General features: G+C 41.2%; 1 protein-coding gene across 2 annotated transcripts in view; it reads left to right on the plus strand.

Annotated features, from left to right (window-relative positions):
- CEP192 (centrosomal protein 192) overlaps nt 1–19,380 on the plus strand; it is a 317,843-nt gene that overhangs the window by 34,009 nt on the left and 264,454 nt on the right. For both annotated transcript variants that reach the window (XM_089671050.1, XM_089671051.1), the window contains exons 3-5: nt 8,683–8,799; nt 10,003–10,124; nt 12,199–12,248. In XM_089671050.1, the coding sequence (XP_089527176.1) occupies nt 8,683–8,799; nt 10,003–10,124; nt 12,199–12,248 (289 nt within the window). The remainder of the gene's footprint in view (nt 1–8,682; nt 8,800–10,002; nt 10,125–12,198; nt 12,249–19,380) is intronic.

Here is a 19,380-nt window from a genome sequence, read left to right on the forward strand (position 1 = left end):
CCAAAAACCACTCAAAAATACTGGAGTCCCTCACATATGTGAGACCCCGTTTTTATCTTGAATACCACTAATAGAGTGGCAGGGCAAAAAATAACTTCAGGAGGCAGGCAAAAAACCTGGTTTATAGTTAAGTTGGCAAGCAGAGGCATCATCGATAAGCAGTTCAGGCAGAGGCATGGGGGAATAGCAGATAATGGACATTAGAAAAATATCTTCACTTATACTTTACTATTTGTGTAGTAATGTATGATAGATCCAGAAGTACTCTCCAGTACAGAGGCCTGGCTGGGAAGGACATTGGGGACAGTAGTATTGGGTGTCACAGTGAATTATGTTAATGGAACGTGCATGACCTTTTTTCTTTGGGCTTTGAGGCCGGTTTGGGTAAGAGGGGATGATATTAGGGAAATGTCTTTCATGAAGTCTGGTCACTGACTCAGAGCGAAATTTTTCAGAGGCATGGTCATCTGCATAGAGAAGGGCTATAACAATGTCATCTTGGTGTTTCAGGTAGGTTGGGGATCTTTTGTGTGCACTTAAAAAGATAGCATAAGAATTGTACAAGGCTAAAAGAAATAAGTAGATGGATGCCTTTTTTATATACCAATAGACTGATCCCCTGGTGCTTAAGTAGAGCTGTAACATTTGGTCATTCATATCCACCCCTTCAAATGAACTGGTTATAATTGTGTGTGCATTTTGGTTTTTGGACAGGATCTTGTTTTGTTCCACCGAGGTGTCATCATTGGTTGAGGATAGGATATAGACATCTCTTCTCTCTCTACTTTAGGGCTGGTATCTCTTCATTTCGCAAAGTGGCTGACAAGCGCCTCCCCTTTTGAGGTTTATGGCAACCAATCTTTGTGGGAAGCCCTTGCGGTTGGCCCTCGCTCTCCTACAGGCCACAGTTTGCTTGAGATAGAGATGGCAGAATAGTGGGAGACTTGTGTTGAAGTTATATGCATATCCTGTGGCCCTGTCACATACCTTGTGAAACTGTATCCTGTATTTGGCCCATTTTCTGGGAATGTACTGTTTAATGCCCAGCTTTCCGGTGAAGTGGACGAATAACTCATCCACACAAATATTTTTGTCGGGAGTAAAAACTTCTGGAAACTTGCCAGGGGAAAAAAAAAATGGGTGGCAGAATGTTGACCAGCTTGTCTTAATAAGGATGAGTTCGAGGAGAGTACTGGTATTATCAGTGAAGTGTAAAAGCCTCATTATCTCATAGCGTGTTCTGGGCATACATGAATGTGGCATGTGATGTATGGGTTGAGTGGACCAGTAGGCATGGTCTTCGTTATTTTTTTTATCAGTCCCATATTACGTGTAACTGCAAGAAAAACTTTAAACTTCTCCATGGTGATTGCTTTACACTCAAATGAGCAGACATATATAAAGAAGTGGGATTGTTGGCAATGTATTGGTATACAGATTGCACTGCTCCACAATGTAATTCAGCAAATCATCTAAAAATAAATAAAAAAAATAAATTGGGGTAACACTTTCCGTTTCTATCTGAAGGCCTGGCTGTACTGTAAAAGGAGGAATTGTAGGTTCTGCCGAATTAGCGGGCAGCCATGTGGGATTTAATAGCAAGTCTGTGAGGCTAGTATGGGCTTTACCTTGTTGTGGATGGGACACCCCCACTATTAATACCTGGCCTATCATCTGGGAATTTTGCGCTGCTTGTGCTTGCCACTGCACCAGGATTTACAGTGCTACTGGTGGTTGTCTTCTCCTTTTCAGATAAGCTGAATCTTTGTTGGGACTCTCTCCTCCTCAGAATCCAATACTGACACTGTTTTTTCAACTGGCCCGTACTCAGAATCAGAGTTTGACATAGAGAGAGTTCTCCGCTACTTTCATCTGTCATACTCCATATCTGGAACACCTCCTCCTGTGGTGTATTTTTTAGGCATGGTGGGGTTTATTTACTAAAGTTGGAGAATGCAAAATCAGAATCACTTTTGCAATGAAACCAAGTGAATCGACTTCCAGGTTTTATTGCCAAAGCTTAATTGAACAAGCTGAGATTAGAAGCTGGTTGGCTACCATGCACAACTGTGCCAGATTCTGAGTGCACTACTTTTATTACAGATGTTCATGCTGTACTGTTGAAACTGAGAGATGTTGGTGCACTGGGACGCTATAACAGATGTTTGACTCATTGGAAGATATTTGCGGTCCACTATGGGCACTGACCGATGTTGCAGAAGTTGGTGCACGCTAGGGACACTGGCTGCGTGATCAGTGTGTTTAAAGCAGTATAAAATGCTATATAACTCACTGATCCCTGAATGGCACAGATTTTCTCCTTCTCCTCATTTAGGCTCTGTGTGAGAAACCATTTGTTTTTACATAATTGCTCTGATTAGACAGCCATGTGAACACATGGGCCAATCATAGACGCCATCTGCCAATCGGGGATTCGCTGTGTCCAAGGGACATTGGCCACAATTCACTAAAACTTATCGAATGAGTTAAGTCAGTCACATGACCACATATCGCATGTGATACTGAAAATGTCACTTCACTATTGCTAGTATGCATTATTTACTGAAAATGGCAAAACGGTCCAGAAATACAGCACAAAAAGACCTTAGTCAATTCACAAAAGGAAGTAATTACAGTACATACCGCATGCCTGGAGCACTAAATTACTGTATGCATCTGTCAGTGCTGTCTTGGGTTGTTAAGAGTTGTTAAGTCACCAGCTGTCAGCGGGGTTCCCCACTGACAGCTGAATGTGTTAAAAATGATTAAAAAAAAAAAAAAATTGCCAGCAATTAAATGAAAAAAAAAAAAAAAATGGGTCCCCTTCTCCATCCATACCAAGCCCTTCTTGTCTGGTTTGGATTTTGAGGGGAACCCCCACCATACCAGGACACATGCCCTCAACATGGGGGTGCTTTGCCCCCCCCCCAAAGCACCTTGCCCCAATGTGGATGGGGACAAGGGCCTCTTCCCCATAATCCTAGGGAAAAATGTCACCCGAAGTAGATCCAATGTCAATCACGCTGCTCGCCGCCACCCAAAAATGGGGAGGGAAAAAAGTCTCTGCATTGATGCTGGCTCCTGCCGTCTGACTGCTCTGCTGGCTTGATAGTTCTTAAATATGCAAGGGGCGGGGCCACCCAGTGTAGGGTAGTGGTACCATGTACCTCATACTCATTCACATACATCTGGGGGACCCCCTTGTTAAAGGGGGCTTCCAGATTCCGATAAGCCCCCCACCAACAGACCCCCACAACCACTGGCCAGGGTTGTGGGGAAGAGGCCCTTGTTCCCGGGGAATTTTCACTACCAAAATACCGCATGACTTGATAAAATAACTCGGTATTTTCGTAGCATTTTTTTTTTTTTTTAATCTGTGCGGTATCCTCCTTTATCAGGGGTGCATAAATTTTTGAAAAAACTACTTGTCCATGGACTAAATTGGGGCCCTGATACTTGTCCTGATTAAAAAAATAATAATTTTTTAACCAAAACCTTATTTAAATTGGAGTTGATTTTAGGAATGTCTGAGGCTTTTAAAAACAAAAGGGGCTTTATTGCGACTTAAACGTGTAATATTAACATTTTGCTGTTCATCTCCTCCTCCCCTCCCTGCCTGTCTCCAGCACCGCACTCGGGACTAGCATGGAGGGGGGAGACCTGGCAGTGTAATGAGCACCTATTGGCTGCTCATCAGGACGGGGGTGGGGGGGGTTTAGGGCTTATACTTCATCCTTTTCACTGCCAGTCGTTTTTTGCGTTTTCGCTGCCAGGGCCATTTTTGCGGTTTTGCACGCATTTAAAATATCATTTTAGGCCTGAATATTACATAAAACCCCCAAACATATATTTTCTGAAAGCAGAGACCCTAGAGAATAAAAGAGTGGTAGTTCCAATTTTTAATGTCGCATGATTTTACCACAAAATTTTAGTAAAAAATACAAGCAAGTTAATTTTAGGGCACAAAAAGTAATAAATTACCCGTTTTTTTGTAAAATATAAAAGACGAGGTTGCAGCAAGTAAATGGATATCCAACTTGTCAAACTTTAAATTTGTGCGCGCTTGTAAAATGGTGACGAACTTCAGTACCCTATATTTTCTATAGGTTGACACTTTTAAAGCTCCTTATAGGTCAACAGTATAGTGTACGGAGGAGGTCTGGTGCTAGAATTGTCGCTCTCATCCTGGCGTGCGTGGCGATATGTGACATAAGTATAGCAATCGATTGTTTCATGCGTAGGCGCCCCATCGTGTGTTTAAATTGGTGCGTATATGTGGGGGCCTCTATTTTTTGGGGGGGGGGGGGGAGAGTATGTGCATGGGTGTTACTTTCAAAAAGAAGAAATCTATTTTTTTTTCTTATTTTTCATCACATACAGTGGGGATCGAAAGTTTGGGCATCCCAGCTAAAATTTTGTATTAATGTGCATAAAGAAGCCAAGGAAAGATGGAAAAATCTCCAAAAGGCATCAAATTACAGATTAGACATTCTTATAATATGTCAACAAAAGTTAGATTTTATTTCCATCATTTACACTTTCAAAATAACAGAAAACAAACAAATGGCGTCTGCAAAAGTTTGGGCACCCTGCAGAATTTATAGCATGCACTGCCCCCTTTGCAAAGCTGAGACCTGCCAGTGTCGTGGATTGTTCTCAATCATCGTCTGGGAAGACCAGATGTCAATCTCAAAGGTTTTAAATGCCCAGACTCATCTGACCTTGCCCCAACAATCAGCACCATGGGTTCTTCTAAGCAGTTGTCTAGAAAACTGAAACTGAAAATAGTTGACGCTCACAAAGCTGGAGAAGGCTATAAGAAGATAGCAAAGCGTTTTCAGATGTCAATATCCTCTGTTCGGAATGTAATTAAGAAATGGCAGTCATCAGGAACAGTGGAAGTTAAAGCAAGATCTGGAAGACCAAGAAAAATATCAGACAGAACAGCTTGCAGGATTGTGAGAAAAACAATTCAAAACCCACGTTTGACTGCACGATCCCTCCAGAAAGATCTGGCAGACGCTGGAGTTGTGGTACACTATTCCACTATAAAGAGATACTTGTACAAATATGGTCTTCACGGAAGAGTCATCAGAAGAAAACCTCTTCTACGTCCTCACCACAAAAATCATCGTTTGAACTTTGCAAATGAACATATAGACAAGCCTGATGCATTTTGGAAACAAGTTCTGTGGACCGATGAGTTTAAAATTGAACTTTTTGGCCGGAATGAGCAAAGGTACGTTTGGAGAAGAAGGGGCACAGAATTTAATGAAAAGAACCTCTGTCCAACTGTTAAGCATGGGGCTGGATCAATCGTGCTTTGGGGTTGTGTTGCAGCCAGTGGCACAGGGAACATCTCACGAGTAGAAGGAAAAATGGATTCAATAAAATTTCAGCAAATTTTGGATGGTAACGTGATGCCATCTGTGAAAAAGCTGAAGTTAAAGAGAGGATGGCTTCTACAAATGGATAATGATCCTAAACACACCTCGAAATCCAAGGGGGATTACATCAAGAGGCGTAAACTGAAGGTTTTGCCATGGCCTTCACAATCTCCTGACCTCAACATAATTGAAAATCTATGGATAGACCTTAAAAGAGCAGTGCGTGACAGACAGGCCAGAAATCTCAAAGAACTGGAAGACTTTTGTAAGGAAGAATGGGCAAAGATACCTCAAACAAGAATTGAAAGACTCTTGGCTGGCTACAAAAAGCGTTTACAATCTGTGATACTTGCCAAAGGGGGCAGTACAAGATATTAACTCTGCAGGGTGTCCAAACTTTTGCAGACGCCATTTTTTTGTTTTCTGTTATTTTGAAAGTGTAAATGATGGAAATAAAATCTAACTTTTGTTGACATATTATAAGAATGTCTAATCTGTAATGTGATGCCTTTTGGAGATTTTTCCATCTTTCCTTGGCTTCTTTATGCACATTAATACAAATTTTTAGCGGGGGTGCCCAAACTTTCGATCCCCACTGTAGGGGACAAAGTCCTCTGTGGTTATCTTTGGTGACCGGTTTTCTTTGAGATAGCTAAGGTCTAAAAGACCCTGCATGTCTCCCTTTTGCTCCACTGAATGTAATGTGGTGCACATCTGCACCATATTACATTCATTCCCGGGGATTGTATTGCAGTCTTTCATCAGGGATCCGGAAGTGACATTTCTGGGTCAGCACAAGAATGGGGAGGGAGAGGGAGCTCTTCTCCCTCCCCTCTAGCTGACGATGATCCAGGCCCGCAGATGGGCAAGCGGAGCCTGGGAAACCTCAAGTGGGGGGGAGAGGCTGGCACTGTGTGGAAGAAATTGCCAACAGCGTCAGGGGAGCCTGCTGCTTGCCTGCAGCAGGGCTAAAGGAGGAAAAAACTACCTGCCTGGCAGCCAGATCTAAATGTCCCAGGCATCCGGCAATAGGAATTCAACCTCCCTGCGCATACTCGGATGTGGTCAGATACCGCTTAGTGAATTGTGCCCACTGGCACCCTGGGTGTGCACCGTTGCACGGCCACATTCTGAGAGACGTATGGGTGTGTCCACTCAGAACAGCGCTTGCCGTTTTTATATTCAGTGGCTGGGTGGGAAGCAGTTAAACACACTTTGGGGGAGATTGCTAAAACTGGTGCACGCAGAATCTATGTGCAGCTGTGCATGTTAGACAATCACTTTGAACTTCAGCTTGTTCTCTTTTTAACGCAAAAAGTTGCTCTTTTGTTTCTATAGACCTCAATCGAAATGCTGCAGAAAAGTATGTTTTGCGTTTTTCAAATCTGCCTAGGGGCAATAAAAAAAAAAAGCCTGCAAAATGCGTAAAAAAAAACCCCCCAAAATGCAATGCCGAAATGGCTCAAACGCAACCTGCATAGGTGTGAACCTAGCTGTAACAATAAAACCTGGAAGCAGATTGTTGCAGCTCTGCATGGAAACTAGGTTTTGCACACTCCAGCTTTAGTAAATAACCCCCTTTAACTCAAAACTGTTTTGCCTATGGACAGTTGTAGGTACTGTAGTTTGTCGCCATTTCACAGGCGAGCTCAAACTTTAAATCTTGGCTTGTTTGGAATCTATTCTAATCATCATCATATATATAATTTTTACCAAAAAATTGGGCTTTATATTGTGTTTGTGTTTATCAAACACGAAAATGTGTTTGATAAACAACTGCGCAAGTATTGTGTGATAGAAAAAAAAAACAAAATTGCGACAGCCAATGTTTTTTTTTTTTTTTTCTCTTCAAACTTTCTAAAGAAAGGGCCAGTTTACTGTCCTTCAGACTTTAGAGGGGCCGGATTGTGCCCATTTGGAGTAAACCATGCCCAAGCTTTGATATTAGGGGGAGAAATAGTTGGTATCCGTGGGAGCAAAAGTGTTCCATTTTAGTTGTATGTGGAAGGAATTATGCCCCATCGTTGGTGTGCGTGAAAGGAATAGTGCCACATTGTTGGTGTCGGTGGTAGGAATTATGCCCCATTGCTGGTGTCAGTGGCAGGAATAATGCCTCAAGGGCCAGATAAAGGCAAGCAAAGGGCCGCAGTTTGGAGAACACTGCTCTAACGCCTCTGCTTACAGAAAGTATGTTTGTGGGTTCCAAATAATTTTCTAGTGCAAAAGAAATTTTTTTTTTATCATGTATGTTTACACATTTTAAAAAATTTATCTGATGCTAATTTACTAGCCCACCTGCAAGAAACCGAATTAACCCCTCTCACAGTTAGCATTAAAAACAAGAGCATACATTTGCTAATACTGTATAAACGTAAGCTGCATTTGTCACGTTACGGCACCCCCAGGGTACTGCAGACGTAACTCTATCATTTTGAGAGTTTCCCAAGTTAGAGCACATGTATGGTAATCCGTAGATTAGGGCAGATATGCCTGGAGGAACCCCACCCCTCCTAAAAAAAAAAAAAAAAAAAAATACAAAGATGCAGTGGATACCCAGCAAGAGCACAATGTCAGCTGAAGGTGTCCAGTGCCTCCCGTCACCAAATGTACAAACAAATAGCAACTTCCCCAACTTATGACTAACCTTTGCAGCAAGGAGCACATGGCAGGACAAGGCATGTCAAAAAAATAACAAACAAAAATCCCAGCTCAATTTGTTTTTTTACAGGCTAGCTGACAAGTGAGCTGGGAATTTTTTTTTTGACATGTGTTGCCCTTCCATGTGCTCCTTGCTTTAAAGGCTAGTTATATGTTATGGTTGTTGCCATTTGTACTCATCTGATGCTAACATTCAGATATCTTCTTGAGCTGCAGGCAGTTCTCAGTTCTGTTGATTCTTGTGTGTATTGTTGCTGGACAACCATCATTCTCTGTTTCTTAGCCATCCAGTGACCAAGAAAGATCATAAAATGTTTTGCACTTGCAATTTTTTGATGTTTTTGAGGGAAGTAGAGGTCTCACCTTTCTGCCATTGTGACCATGATATTGCTAATGTTCTCCACTACATACTGTAAGCAGGAAGGGTTATAATGGGCAGGCTACTGTTTTTTTGTTAGCTGTTGTCTAGATCCTCTTGTAGGTGACATTTTAACCAAGGGTCTGAATTCCTTTTTTGTCTCCGTGAACCCAAAAAATGGGGTTTATGGCAAACACAAAAATCTCATTCTGTTTTATCAAAGTGTCTTTCCTCAGTTCACAGTGCCTTGTTAGTAATTCAGTATTACTTTATTTCCAGACTTCCAGATATCCAAGCATCTTATCTAGAAAATGAAAAGTTACCGGTGACAAATAATTTAAGCCGCTCTGGTGGAAGGCAAAATGGAAAATATGTCTTGAGTATTAAGGATGATATGTAAGTAGAAAGATTTCTTCAACTAATGTTAAAGGTTCTGTTTGTAGTGTTCTGGACATTCATGTTGAAATTTTATAGATGGCAACACCTATCCTCATATTCATTAGTGCAGTGCTTCTCAACCGAGGTTCCGTGGAACCTTTGGGTTCCGCGAGAAGCCCCCAGGGTTTCCGCTGCAATTCACCATTGTGGCGGATGTATAACCGCCAATGGTGAATTATGTTCACTGACAGTACTGCCAGGGCGCATCAATACCAGATGCCTCCCTTGTAGTTCTGGCTGCTACCTGTGACATCATTGCAGAGGGTGGAGGGGAACAAGAGGAGAGCGTGTGTAGTGGTTTTCCCTCCCACATCAGCGGCTATTGATTGCAGAATGTTGTTGCAAGGTGATCTTTGTGCAGCATACAGTACCTGTACTGCTACTAATCCTAGCTGTACTCCACAGATCCCAGCCAGCTCTCCTCTTTTGTCCATGCCAGGCACTTGACATCACCTGGGATGGATAAGGGAGGAGAGCTGGCGGGGATCTGTGCGCCAAAACCGACATGTACCAGCAACTGTCCGGAGCAGCTCTGCATATGGAAGAAATTAAACAGTACTACAGACCCCTTGTGACCAGAACCCCGCCCCCTGGGCCCTGATTGTTGAACCCCCTGGGCCCTGACTTGGTGCCCCCCCCCTTACACACACCCCCCCCTCCCCGATATTCTATTAGCTGTAGATCTGAAGATTTCAGGGGTTCCCCGAGATGTCAGACTTTTTGCCTGTGGTCTAGTTTTCCACGTTTCCCCTAAAGGACCTATTTGCATGTATAGACTTGTGTTTCAATGATTGTGTTTTTTCCATTTGTTTACTACCATCATTTTTTGCAGTATGGTGCACTGCACTAGGTATGTGTTTTTGTATCTATGCGTTGTGATGCATTTTAGTGTTTGGTGCATTATTGACTGAGCTGACATGATTTAAAGGCAAATGAAGTGAATGGCATACCCTTAAAATGCATGTACAAATGGTGTTACCAACACCCTCACGTTTAACTCCACCCTTCCACATTACTTTGGGAAGCTTACTAATAATGGTAAATTACTGAAAAATTGGTTGGAAATTTAATGAAGACTGGATTCTAGAAAAAGCAGATTGTGTTGTGGTGCTTGTATTTTTTATGATGGTAGCCATATAATACAAACATTACTTTTAACAGGGAGTACTTGGATACATTTATCGGGGCTAAAAAACAGGAGCAAAATGCTGGTGTGGTGGATAAGTCCTCAAAGAAGTCAAGTCGTCCGGTTTTGGATTTCTTGCCTACTGAAATAAATAATGGTATTTCTTAATCTTATTTTTTGTGTTATTTAGTTTAAAGTGATTTTAAACAATACTATTTTTATTTAAAGTATGTTACCTGGTTAATGGTATTGCACAAAGCTGTTCCATACCTCCTCCTCTGGAGTACCCCATCATTGCTCTCTGCTTTCTATTCCACGAGTACCCTGTCAGCAAAACATGCGCTGTCTGTAGGAAGAGGACGAGCAGGGCTGTAGTTGGTGGAGGAGTCAGGTAGGTTTTTCCGATGAGGGATATCTAATCGTTAGTGGGGTGTTTTTTACCTTAATGCATTAAGGTAAAAAAAAAAAAAAAAAAAACACTTAGCCTTTAACAACCACTTTCCAAGAAGCTCTTTTTCTCCATGATGCCTATAGCTGCAGATGTAAATATCATTTTCAGTTGTCACAAAGGTGGAACTGAAATTACTTCGGTTTCCTTTTACTTTTTAGGTTTCTTGCATGTGAATGAATGAAATGGGTTCTAAGAGTTCAGGATGGGCAGATGATAGTTCTGCCCCCTCCAATGATAGAATATGTTCCATTCATAGAAGCTGTAGTAGGGCTTTTATGAATTGAACAGCTGGGCGGAAAGGGTGGGCCTAGTCATGCTTTCTTTGAGAGCCTGTTAATATGTTAAAGCAGAGCTTATATTCACCTAAACTCCAGTGATATGGTGTCCTGGAGCTTCCCACACCGGTGCTGACATCTTTGAGTGGCTGGCTTCTGTCACTCATTGCTGACCACTGTCATTGGCCATGTGGAGATGTTATCACTCCCCTGCATGCGCGGGAGTTTGGTCAGATTCAGCTTTGCCAAATTTGCAAACCGGCAGGTAAGTAACTGTTTATTTAGAACAGACAAAGCGTGCCTCTTCTGCATTAAACTATTAAACCATCAAATGATTGGTGTCATAACTGATCGCATGCAACACCATGGCAACTGCAGATCAAAGAGAAAAGAAGACTGCTTCCTTGGCTAAAAAGAATAGGTGGGTATATAAAGTGGTTCTGAAGGCTCAAGCTTTTTACCTTTGTGCATTCTATGCATGAAGTTAAAAAAAAAACCTGTGTAGCAGCCCCCCTAACACATATATACCACAATGTGCCGCGCTTCACTTGAAATTATACATCCGGTTGCTATTACTTATATTGCATATCACCATAAATAAACAATTCTATGAAATGATGAATAAAAATAATACAGCAGTGTCAATTTCCAATAAGTGTCCATATAATTATCAAAAAAAGTCCATATATAAGATTTCTTCAGACTTGCATAGTTCACTTTAAAATATAATTACCCATGCTTCTAAAATAAAATATTTTCTGCGAAAAACTTGCATGGACGTGCTCCCCCAACTGTTGTGCTCTCACCTCAAGTATATGACCAAACCGTTGAGTAAGATCTTATAACACTTGTGTCCCTTTAAATGGGCCAGAGTATGGATCAGATGATGATATTTTATTTAATATATTTATTTTATTCATTGCATATTGCCATATCATATATCACTTAGCATATACGCATTGGCACTTTAATATTTATATTTCATCATTTACTATTGGATCTTTTCTCAGCGCTGCACTTTTTTGATTACATATGGATCAAATGATATCTTGCTTTTTGGGGTACTTCTCCATTCAAATAATAATCATCCCTTCTACAGTGGTTAATATAGAGGAATGCATCAAATCATAGTGTATTATCCTTTAAAAACCATTTTATTAATAAAAGAAATGCACTCACATATACTCTGTATATAAAACTGCTTTGTTCACAAAATGTGTCCTCCAGATCTTTTCTTACGGTGAAAAACCTAAAATTGCCAGCTGGCGTCAGTATGGAACCATCAAGCTGAAGGGAGCAGGGCTGTTGTGGCTCAGGAGCACGCCTGCTTGTGTGCCCCCATGGCAAGTTGCTTGCTATGAGGGCTCCTGACAGGAGGGGAGGGACCAAAAATTAGGAGGATCCAGGTTGCTTTTTGCAAAACCATTGCTGGTAAGTATGACATGTTTTGTTTAAAAAAAAATAAATAAATCTACTTTTTTTTTTTTTTTTTTAATCTCCTTTAGACTTTTCAAGTGGAATGGGCTTGGTTTCAGATACCAGATTTGACAACAAGGTAAAGTTCTTCTCCATTTTGGGCAAGAAAGCCACTGGCAGTAAGTTTTCCCTACTGTCAAAAGGTTGTTCATGTTAGTTAAAAGAAAATGCTAATTACATTTCCTTTTTACTTTTGTTCTGTCCATTTCGAGAAAGAGAGAGCTTTTTTTATAGTGGTATTGAAACCCAAAAGCTAACTGTTGTTATATTGCAGCTTAACAATTAGATGTGGTTACGTACGTGTTGTTTTTTTTTTTTTTTTTTTTGGTTTTGTTTTTTTTCCTCCATTCCTTTTTTTCATCTGGTGAACCAGCCAGTAAGTAAGTTCTTAAACAGAACACATTCTTCTGCACATGTATCGGTTAAAAAATTATAGCCAAAGCTATTTTGGATATACTTCTCCCATGGATCACAGGAGTGCAGCCCTCCTGTGATCCTTTTTCAGCTAACGGCAGGTTAAAGCCTGCTGCCAGCTGACATAACTCGGCTGGTCCAGGCTTGGGAAAGATGCCCAGTACTCCAGTGAGAGCTGGAGGGGCAGAGCAAAGAGCCAGAGACTGACAGTCACCGCTCTTGGCAGAGCGGACGGGGCGAACTGAGCGATCTGCAGTGTTTGAACTTGGGGTAGAGCCAGTGGGGGGAAAGCTGTGGCTGGGTTCACTGCAGCCCTGTAGGTGTAGGGGGGGGGGTGTGTGTGTGTGTGTGTGTGTGTGTGTGTATATTATTATATATTTTTTTTTTTACTGAACTTCTCTTTTAAGGTGGCCATATATGGCTTTCTATTGGCTGCATGCGCTGATTGAGTGCAAGCACGTTCATGAAAAGTTTATCGTTCGAGTGACTTCTGAAAAGGAATGGCCATATATGGTTTTAAATTCATGCAGTTCCAGTTGAGGTGGCTGGATTTTGATCCATGTATGGGCAGCTTCAGAATGTTGAGACAATTAATTTACTATGGACACGTAGATTACAATCTGTCTAGCTTTTTCCTGTAAATCCTTTATTCTAAAAGATCGTCTGGCGTTTTTTGCTGGCTGATAGCTAAAAAGAGTGGGAAATTTGCGTTGAGAGTGAAAACGTTTTTTACTTTTGACTGCTGGTGCTTGTAGTGGTTTTATTTTCTTCTTTGGATCTTGCTAAAACCTTTTACTTTTTTAAACCACTTTTTTTTGTGACTTTTTAACCACATCCCCACTGTTCTATAGCAGATATACTGCTACAGGGTGGCAGGGGTGCGCAAAAACACACACACACACACTGTGTGTGATTTTGCATTTCCGGGTAGGGGGTGTGGGCCCTACCTGCGCCGCCATTCGCGGCTGTCATTCACCGGGTCCCGGCCGGTGATTACCAAGGATCTCCTACGGGGAGGAGGGCTGCTTTGTTTACGAACAGTCCTCCTCCCTGTTGGCTCGGGCACACTGCTCTGGGTGGCTGTGTACAGCTATCCAGAGCAGTGTCCTTACAGTGGAGCACCAACACACTGTGCCCCCCCCCCAGTAAAACACTCCCAGCACAGAGTTAACCCTTTGATTTCCCCTCATGTTAACCCCTTCTTGCACAGTGCCATTAGTACAGTGTCAGTGCATTTTGGCCTGGGCAGGAAGGTGTAAAATTGCCCGGTATTGAAATGGTTAATTTACCAGTGGCTGGGATTGTTTGCTTACTATGGTGAATGGGAGAAAGGCATTCTTCCCTCTTCTAAGATGGCGATGGTAATCAGGAGGGAGGAGTGACAGGGAATATAGGTCGGACGCAGTCTAAGGGACGCATCCTTTGAAAAAGTTGTGATGATGAAACGTGTCAGCGTGACGTCAGACATTGCCGGAAGTATTGCGGTAGCCATTTTGGAAAGGTCCAAACTGACCACAAACAATAGGAAGTAGCAGGCTTGGAGATGTTTCATTGTTGCAAATATGTAAGCGCTTTTGATAAAGTTTATAAGGTATTACGTGATGATTATTCACTTTTCTTCTGGACACATCCCATCACTGTTTTGGAGAACTGATACCATGGTCCTGGAGTAAAAGAGTCTATGTGAGCAAAGCCTTCATTCCTTGTCAATCTGGTAAGGTACATGGGTTGACAGGTGTTATATCATTCGGCTGTTTCACTGTATGATCACAAGTGTAGTGTGTGATGTGAAACTGATTCACAGTATATGAAGGATCCTGTAATCGCTTGAGCTTATTAAGCAAGTTAACTACCTACTCAGGGTAAGGGTAGGAATTACAGTCACTGGATGAACACGATCAATCAAAGCACGTGTTTTGAACACTTTGATGTGAGCACATCACCAGTATTTGCATTATATTTTAAGGATAATATACTATGTGTAGTTTATCTATTTTTGTGAGGTACTAAGAGTGGAAAAGGAGAAATTGGTTTGAGGAAAATTGTGAATTGATGGACAATACGAAGATATCACCTGTATATATGAGAAAAACCTTGAGAATTTTTGGGACTTTGTGTTTGGAATTTGAATTAGATGTGGGCCGCTATTGATAACTATAATACAGATCTCTCCCCTGTCAGCTCCAGCACACTACTTTGTATGACTGTGCATAGCAGAGCCATACAAATCTGTGTGCTTACAGTAAAGGACACACATCTTACAGTAAAACAGCACTCAGTTAATACTTTGATCGCCCCAGATATTAACTCCTTCATGTCCAGTACCAGTAGAACAGTGTCAGTGCTTTTTTTTAAGCACTGATCACTGTATTTGTGTCACTGGGGGTGTCAATGACACCAAGTCAGTTCCCCCCAGTGTCAGAATGCCCACCGTAGTCTCGCTATAAGTCGCTGATCACCGCCATTATTAGTAATAAAAATAATTCCAGTATCTATACTGCCATTTGTAAACGCTATAAGTTTCAAACCAATTAATTTACACGTATTGTTTTTTTTTTTTTTTTTTTTAGCAAAGATAAGTAGCAGAATACATTTTGGCCTAAATTTGACTAAATTTAATTTTTTACATTTTTTTTTACTGGACATGTTTAATAGCAAAATGTCAAAAATTTGTGTTTTTTTTTTTTCTCAAAATTGTCAGTCTTTCTTATTTTTTGCACTATATAAAAAAAACAAAAAAAAAAAACACGCAGCCAATCACATACCAGCGAAAGAAAGCTCAATTCGTGGGGAAAAAAAGGACTTAAATTTAATTTGGCTGCAGTGTTGCCTGACCGCCCAATTGTCAGTTAACCATTTGCCGCCCGCCCTATGGCCGAATGGCGGCCGGCAAATGTCATCAGCGGGGAGACAACCAAGGTTCCTGGAAGGAGTGTGGGGTTGCTGGGAGCCAGAAGAGACGAGAGATGGACACGTGACCTAGCCGCAAAGAAGCGCTGGGAGGAAGAGAAGCCAGCCGGCGTCTCAGAGAGGGAGGGACGCCGGTAAATCCCTTTGGAGTACGTTTGCACGGGACACAGAAGGAGACCCTGAAGGAGGAATCTCCCCATAAAGAGAGACTACAGCACGGGGCAGCTATCCCCCAAAGCAAAAGCCTGAGGCTGCCTCATAGAAGAGAAGAGCTGTGGGGAAGGTGAGTGAGAGCGGCTGGACTCTAAGGATAGACGATTGAATATATTTTGATGGGGCTGATTGGATAACAAAGTGAACTAAAGGGGGAGATTCCTAGGGAGTCTGAAGAAGTAGGAGAGAAGGAGCGGGGTCACAGGCCCCAGAAGAGGAAAATCTTACTTTATTAGTAGGGGATTTGGGCTAAAAGGACAATAAAATAAATAAATTCCTTCCAGCGCTTGGATAAAGGAGTAAAGTCGCACTGACTGCATGAAAAATAAAGCGGTTAAAGGATGCTGGTCCAAGGCATCCCAAACAGGTTTGATTAAAAAATATACCTCACAGGGAAATGGGACCCCAGAAAGAGCTCATGGAGCAGAAGATAGGAGTGAGATGGAAATCCACATGGAAAACAGCCCTAGATTGTCCCTGGGAAGGGCTAATAGCAGTCAGCAAACGATAGGAAGAATGGAGGAGGGAGAACAGGAAAAGGAATTACAAATGCCAAATAAAAAAGAAATGGGAGTAATGTTTAAAAATGTGGAAAATTCAATAAAACAGGAGATGGTGATCATACAGAAAGATTTGGGGCAAATGTTATCTAGAGTGGAAGAGACGGAGGGGAAAGTAAAAAAACATGCCCAAATTCTTTTGAAATTAGAAAAACGGACAGTAGAGATAAGAAAAGAACAAATAAGACTGCTATGTAAGATGGAAGACCAAGAAAACGGATAAGAGAAATAATTTAAGGGTACAAGGAGTACCAGAGACTTCAAAAGGAGAAGACCTAAGAGAAATAGTATGTAAAATGCTGAATAATATAATGGACAGACTCGAATCAGAGTCTCTGAAATTAGAAGGTGTTTACAGAATAGGAAGGTTTCAGCAAGAAAGGAGTAAAGAGAAACAGATATAATAGTGCAATTCCAGAAATACGGAGATAAAGAAGAGATATGGAAGAACAAGTATTAACTATGGAGAAATAAATATCCACATTTTTGCAGATTTAGCAGCTGGGACGCTGACTAGAAAGATCTCTGAAACCTTTTAATAGAACACATGAAGAAGCAAAATGTACAATATAGATGGGGCTTCCCGGCGTGTTTAATCGGGTGGAAAAATGGGGTTACAGCAAGTTTGAGATTCCCTAAATATATGAGAGACTTCTGTGAGAAAATTGATTTGCAGAGGATGGAAATACCTGGATGGGAAGAAGAGGAAGGACAGATATGGGCTACTGAAAATGAAAATGAGGATTGACAGCTAGTTAGAAGAAGAAAGAGTGTGGGGAAGGGAGGAGCTGAGGGATTTTTTTTTTCTTCTTTTCTCTGTTCCTCCCAGCCTCACATTCGGACGGTTTGAGAGAAATTTATTTGACTTAATAATAGAGGGAGGATACTGGGGAGGAGGGGGGCTGGTAAGTGGTACATGGGCGGAGCTTCACCTCAAGATTTGAATCAAAGGTGGAATTAGGCCCATAAATGTTTCGAAGGCAACATATTGGCCTAAAAGGGGGGGGGGATGATGATGGGGGGGGGGGGAGGGAATTATGAGGAAGTAAGTATAACACTCTGCATGATGGGAGGAGTCATAAAAGCAAGGGAAGAGGAAGTGAAGAGATGGAGGAGAAGAAAAGAGATTTAAGAGGGATGGAAGAAATACAGTTTATAAATTATAATGTAAATGGGTTGAATTGTCCTGGGAAAAGATTTAGGTTAATTACAGTGTTACAACACAGAGTATAATCAGTGGTGTTTTTGCAGGAGACACATTTCGAGGTAGGGTCAAATGTTAAGTTGAACTCTAGACAATATCCAACATGGTACTACGCAGATTCCCCGATTAAGAGAGCAATAGGGTTTGCAAAGAATATTAGGTTTGAGTAGGAGGACAGAAAGACAGATCCTGAAGGGAGATTTTTGTTTTTGAAAGGTAAACTACAAGAAATTTAGTGTACAGTAGTTAGTATTTATTGTCCAAATCAGAGGCCGGAAATATTTTTAAAAGGTGTATTGGAAAAAATTGATGGATTTTAAAAAAGGCCGTTTGATATTGGCTGGAGATTTCAATTTCTGTATGGATCCACAAATGGATACAACCTCTTCTGTGCAGAGAGAGGGAGGTAGGTCTCTAAGATTACTGAAGGTGTTTCATGAGTGCCAACTGGTGGACATTTAGAGAATTATGCATATAAAGGATAGAGACTATACCTTCTTCTCAAATGCATATGAGATGTATTCGAGATTGGACTATATATTGGTAGATCATCAACTTATTGAGTTCCTGATTAAAGCAGAAATAGAAGCACTGTCTTTTTCGGATCATGCCCCTGTCACAATGAAATTAGGGTGGGGAAGGCAGTTGACAGGAGGTTTAGGATGGAAGTTAAATGAGGCACTTCTCCTGGATAAGGATATAGATTAGAAAATTGGAGAAGAGATTAAGTGATTAGACAGAAGGTAATAAAAAAGAAAGAAGAACTAGAGGTATTAATGGAAGAAGAGAAAAGTCTTTGATAAAGTGTTAAGTGAGAGGTAGAGATGGGGAGATAGACCAGGAAAGTACCTAATGAGAGACTTGAGGAAAAAGAAAAATAGGAATTTATATAGAAAAAATAAAAAACTCCAAGGGAGAATTGGTCCATTCAACTAAAGAGATTGCTAAGGTGTTTAAGGAATATTATAGTAAGTTGTATAATATAGCCCATGACCCTTTAAATAACACTGGAACTGCGATTATTGAAAAAAGGGCATATTTAAAAAATGCTGGTCTACCTAAATTAAGCGAAGTAAAACTTAATTCCCTAAATTCAGAAATAACACCAGATGAAATAAAAGTAGCATTAAAAAGTACGGCGATAGGGAAAAGCCCAGGGCCAGATGGTTATACTGCGAGGTACTATAAAAAATATAGTGAATTGTTAATACCCAAATTGAAGTTATACATGAACGCTTTGGGAGAAGGGATGGATATGAGGCGAGAATCTCTACAGGCTCATGTGGTGCTTATACATAAGGAAGGAAAAGATGTTTCTCAGTGCTCCAGTTATAGACCAATTTCACTATTGAACATGGATACTAAGTTATATGCAAAGGTCTTAGCAAATAGGCTGAAAGACTTAATGCCTGAATGGATACATGGGGATCAAGTTGGTTTTGTTCCAGGGAGGGAGGGTAGAGACAATGGGTTGAGATCCCTGTTGCTTATTCAGAAAAGTAGAAAAGGAAAAACTCCGGTGGTGACGCTTTCAATCAATGCCGAAAAGGCATTTGATAGAGTTGATAGGGGCTTCATGATGGACACTCTGGAGGCCCTGGGGATGGGAGTTAGAATGAGAGAGTGGAAAGGAAAGTTGTACAGGGAGCCCTCCACAGTTATTATGGTTAATGGGGAGAAATCAGAATCTGTTGGGATGTCAAATGGAACAAGACAAGGCTGTCCATTGTCCCCATTGTTGTATGTATTGTCATTGCAATCTTTGTTGCCAACAATAAGGAAGAATAGAGATATAAAGGGAATACAGATAGGAGATATAGAACATAAAGTGGCTGCCTTTGCGGATTACCTGTTTTATGTGGGAAACCCCAGGATAACACTCCCAAATTTAATGAAGATATTGAAGGAAT

The sequence above is a fragment of the Staurois parvus genome, unplaced genomic scaffold (assembly GCF_062004578.1).
Source record: "Staurois parvus isolate SC_StPar_1 unplaced genomic scaffold, SC_StPar_1.0 ptg000097l, whole genome shotgun sequence".
NCBI classification, from domain to species: Eukaryota; Metazoa; Chordata; class Amphibia; order Anura; family Ranidae; genus Staurois; species Staurois parvus.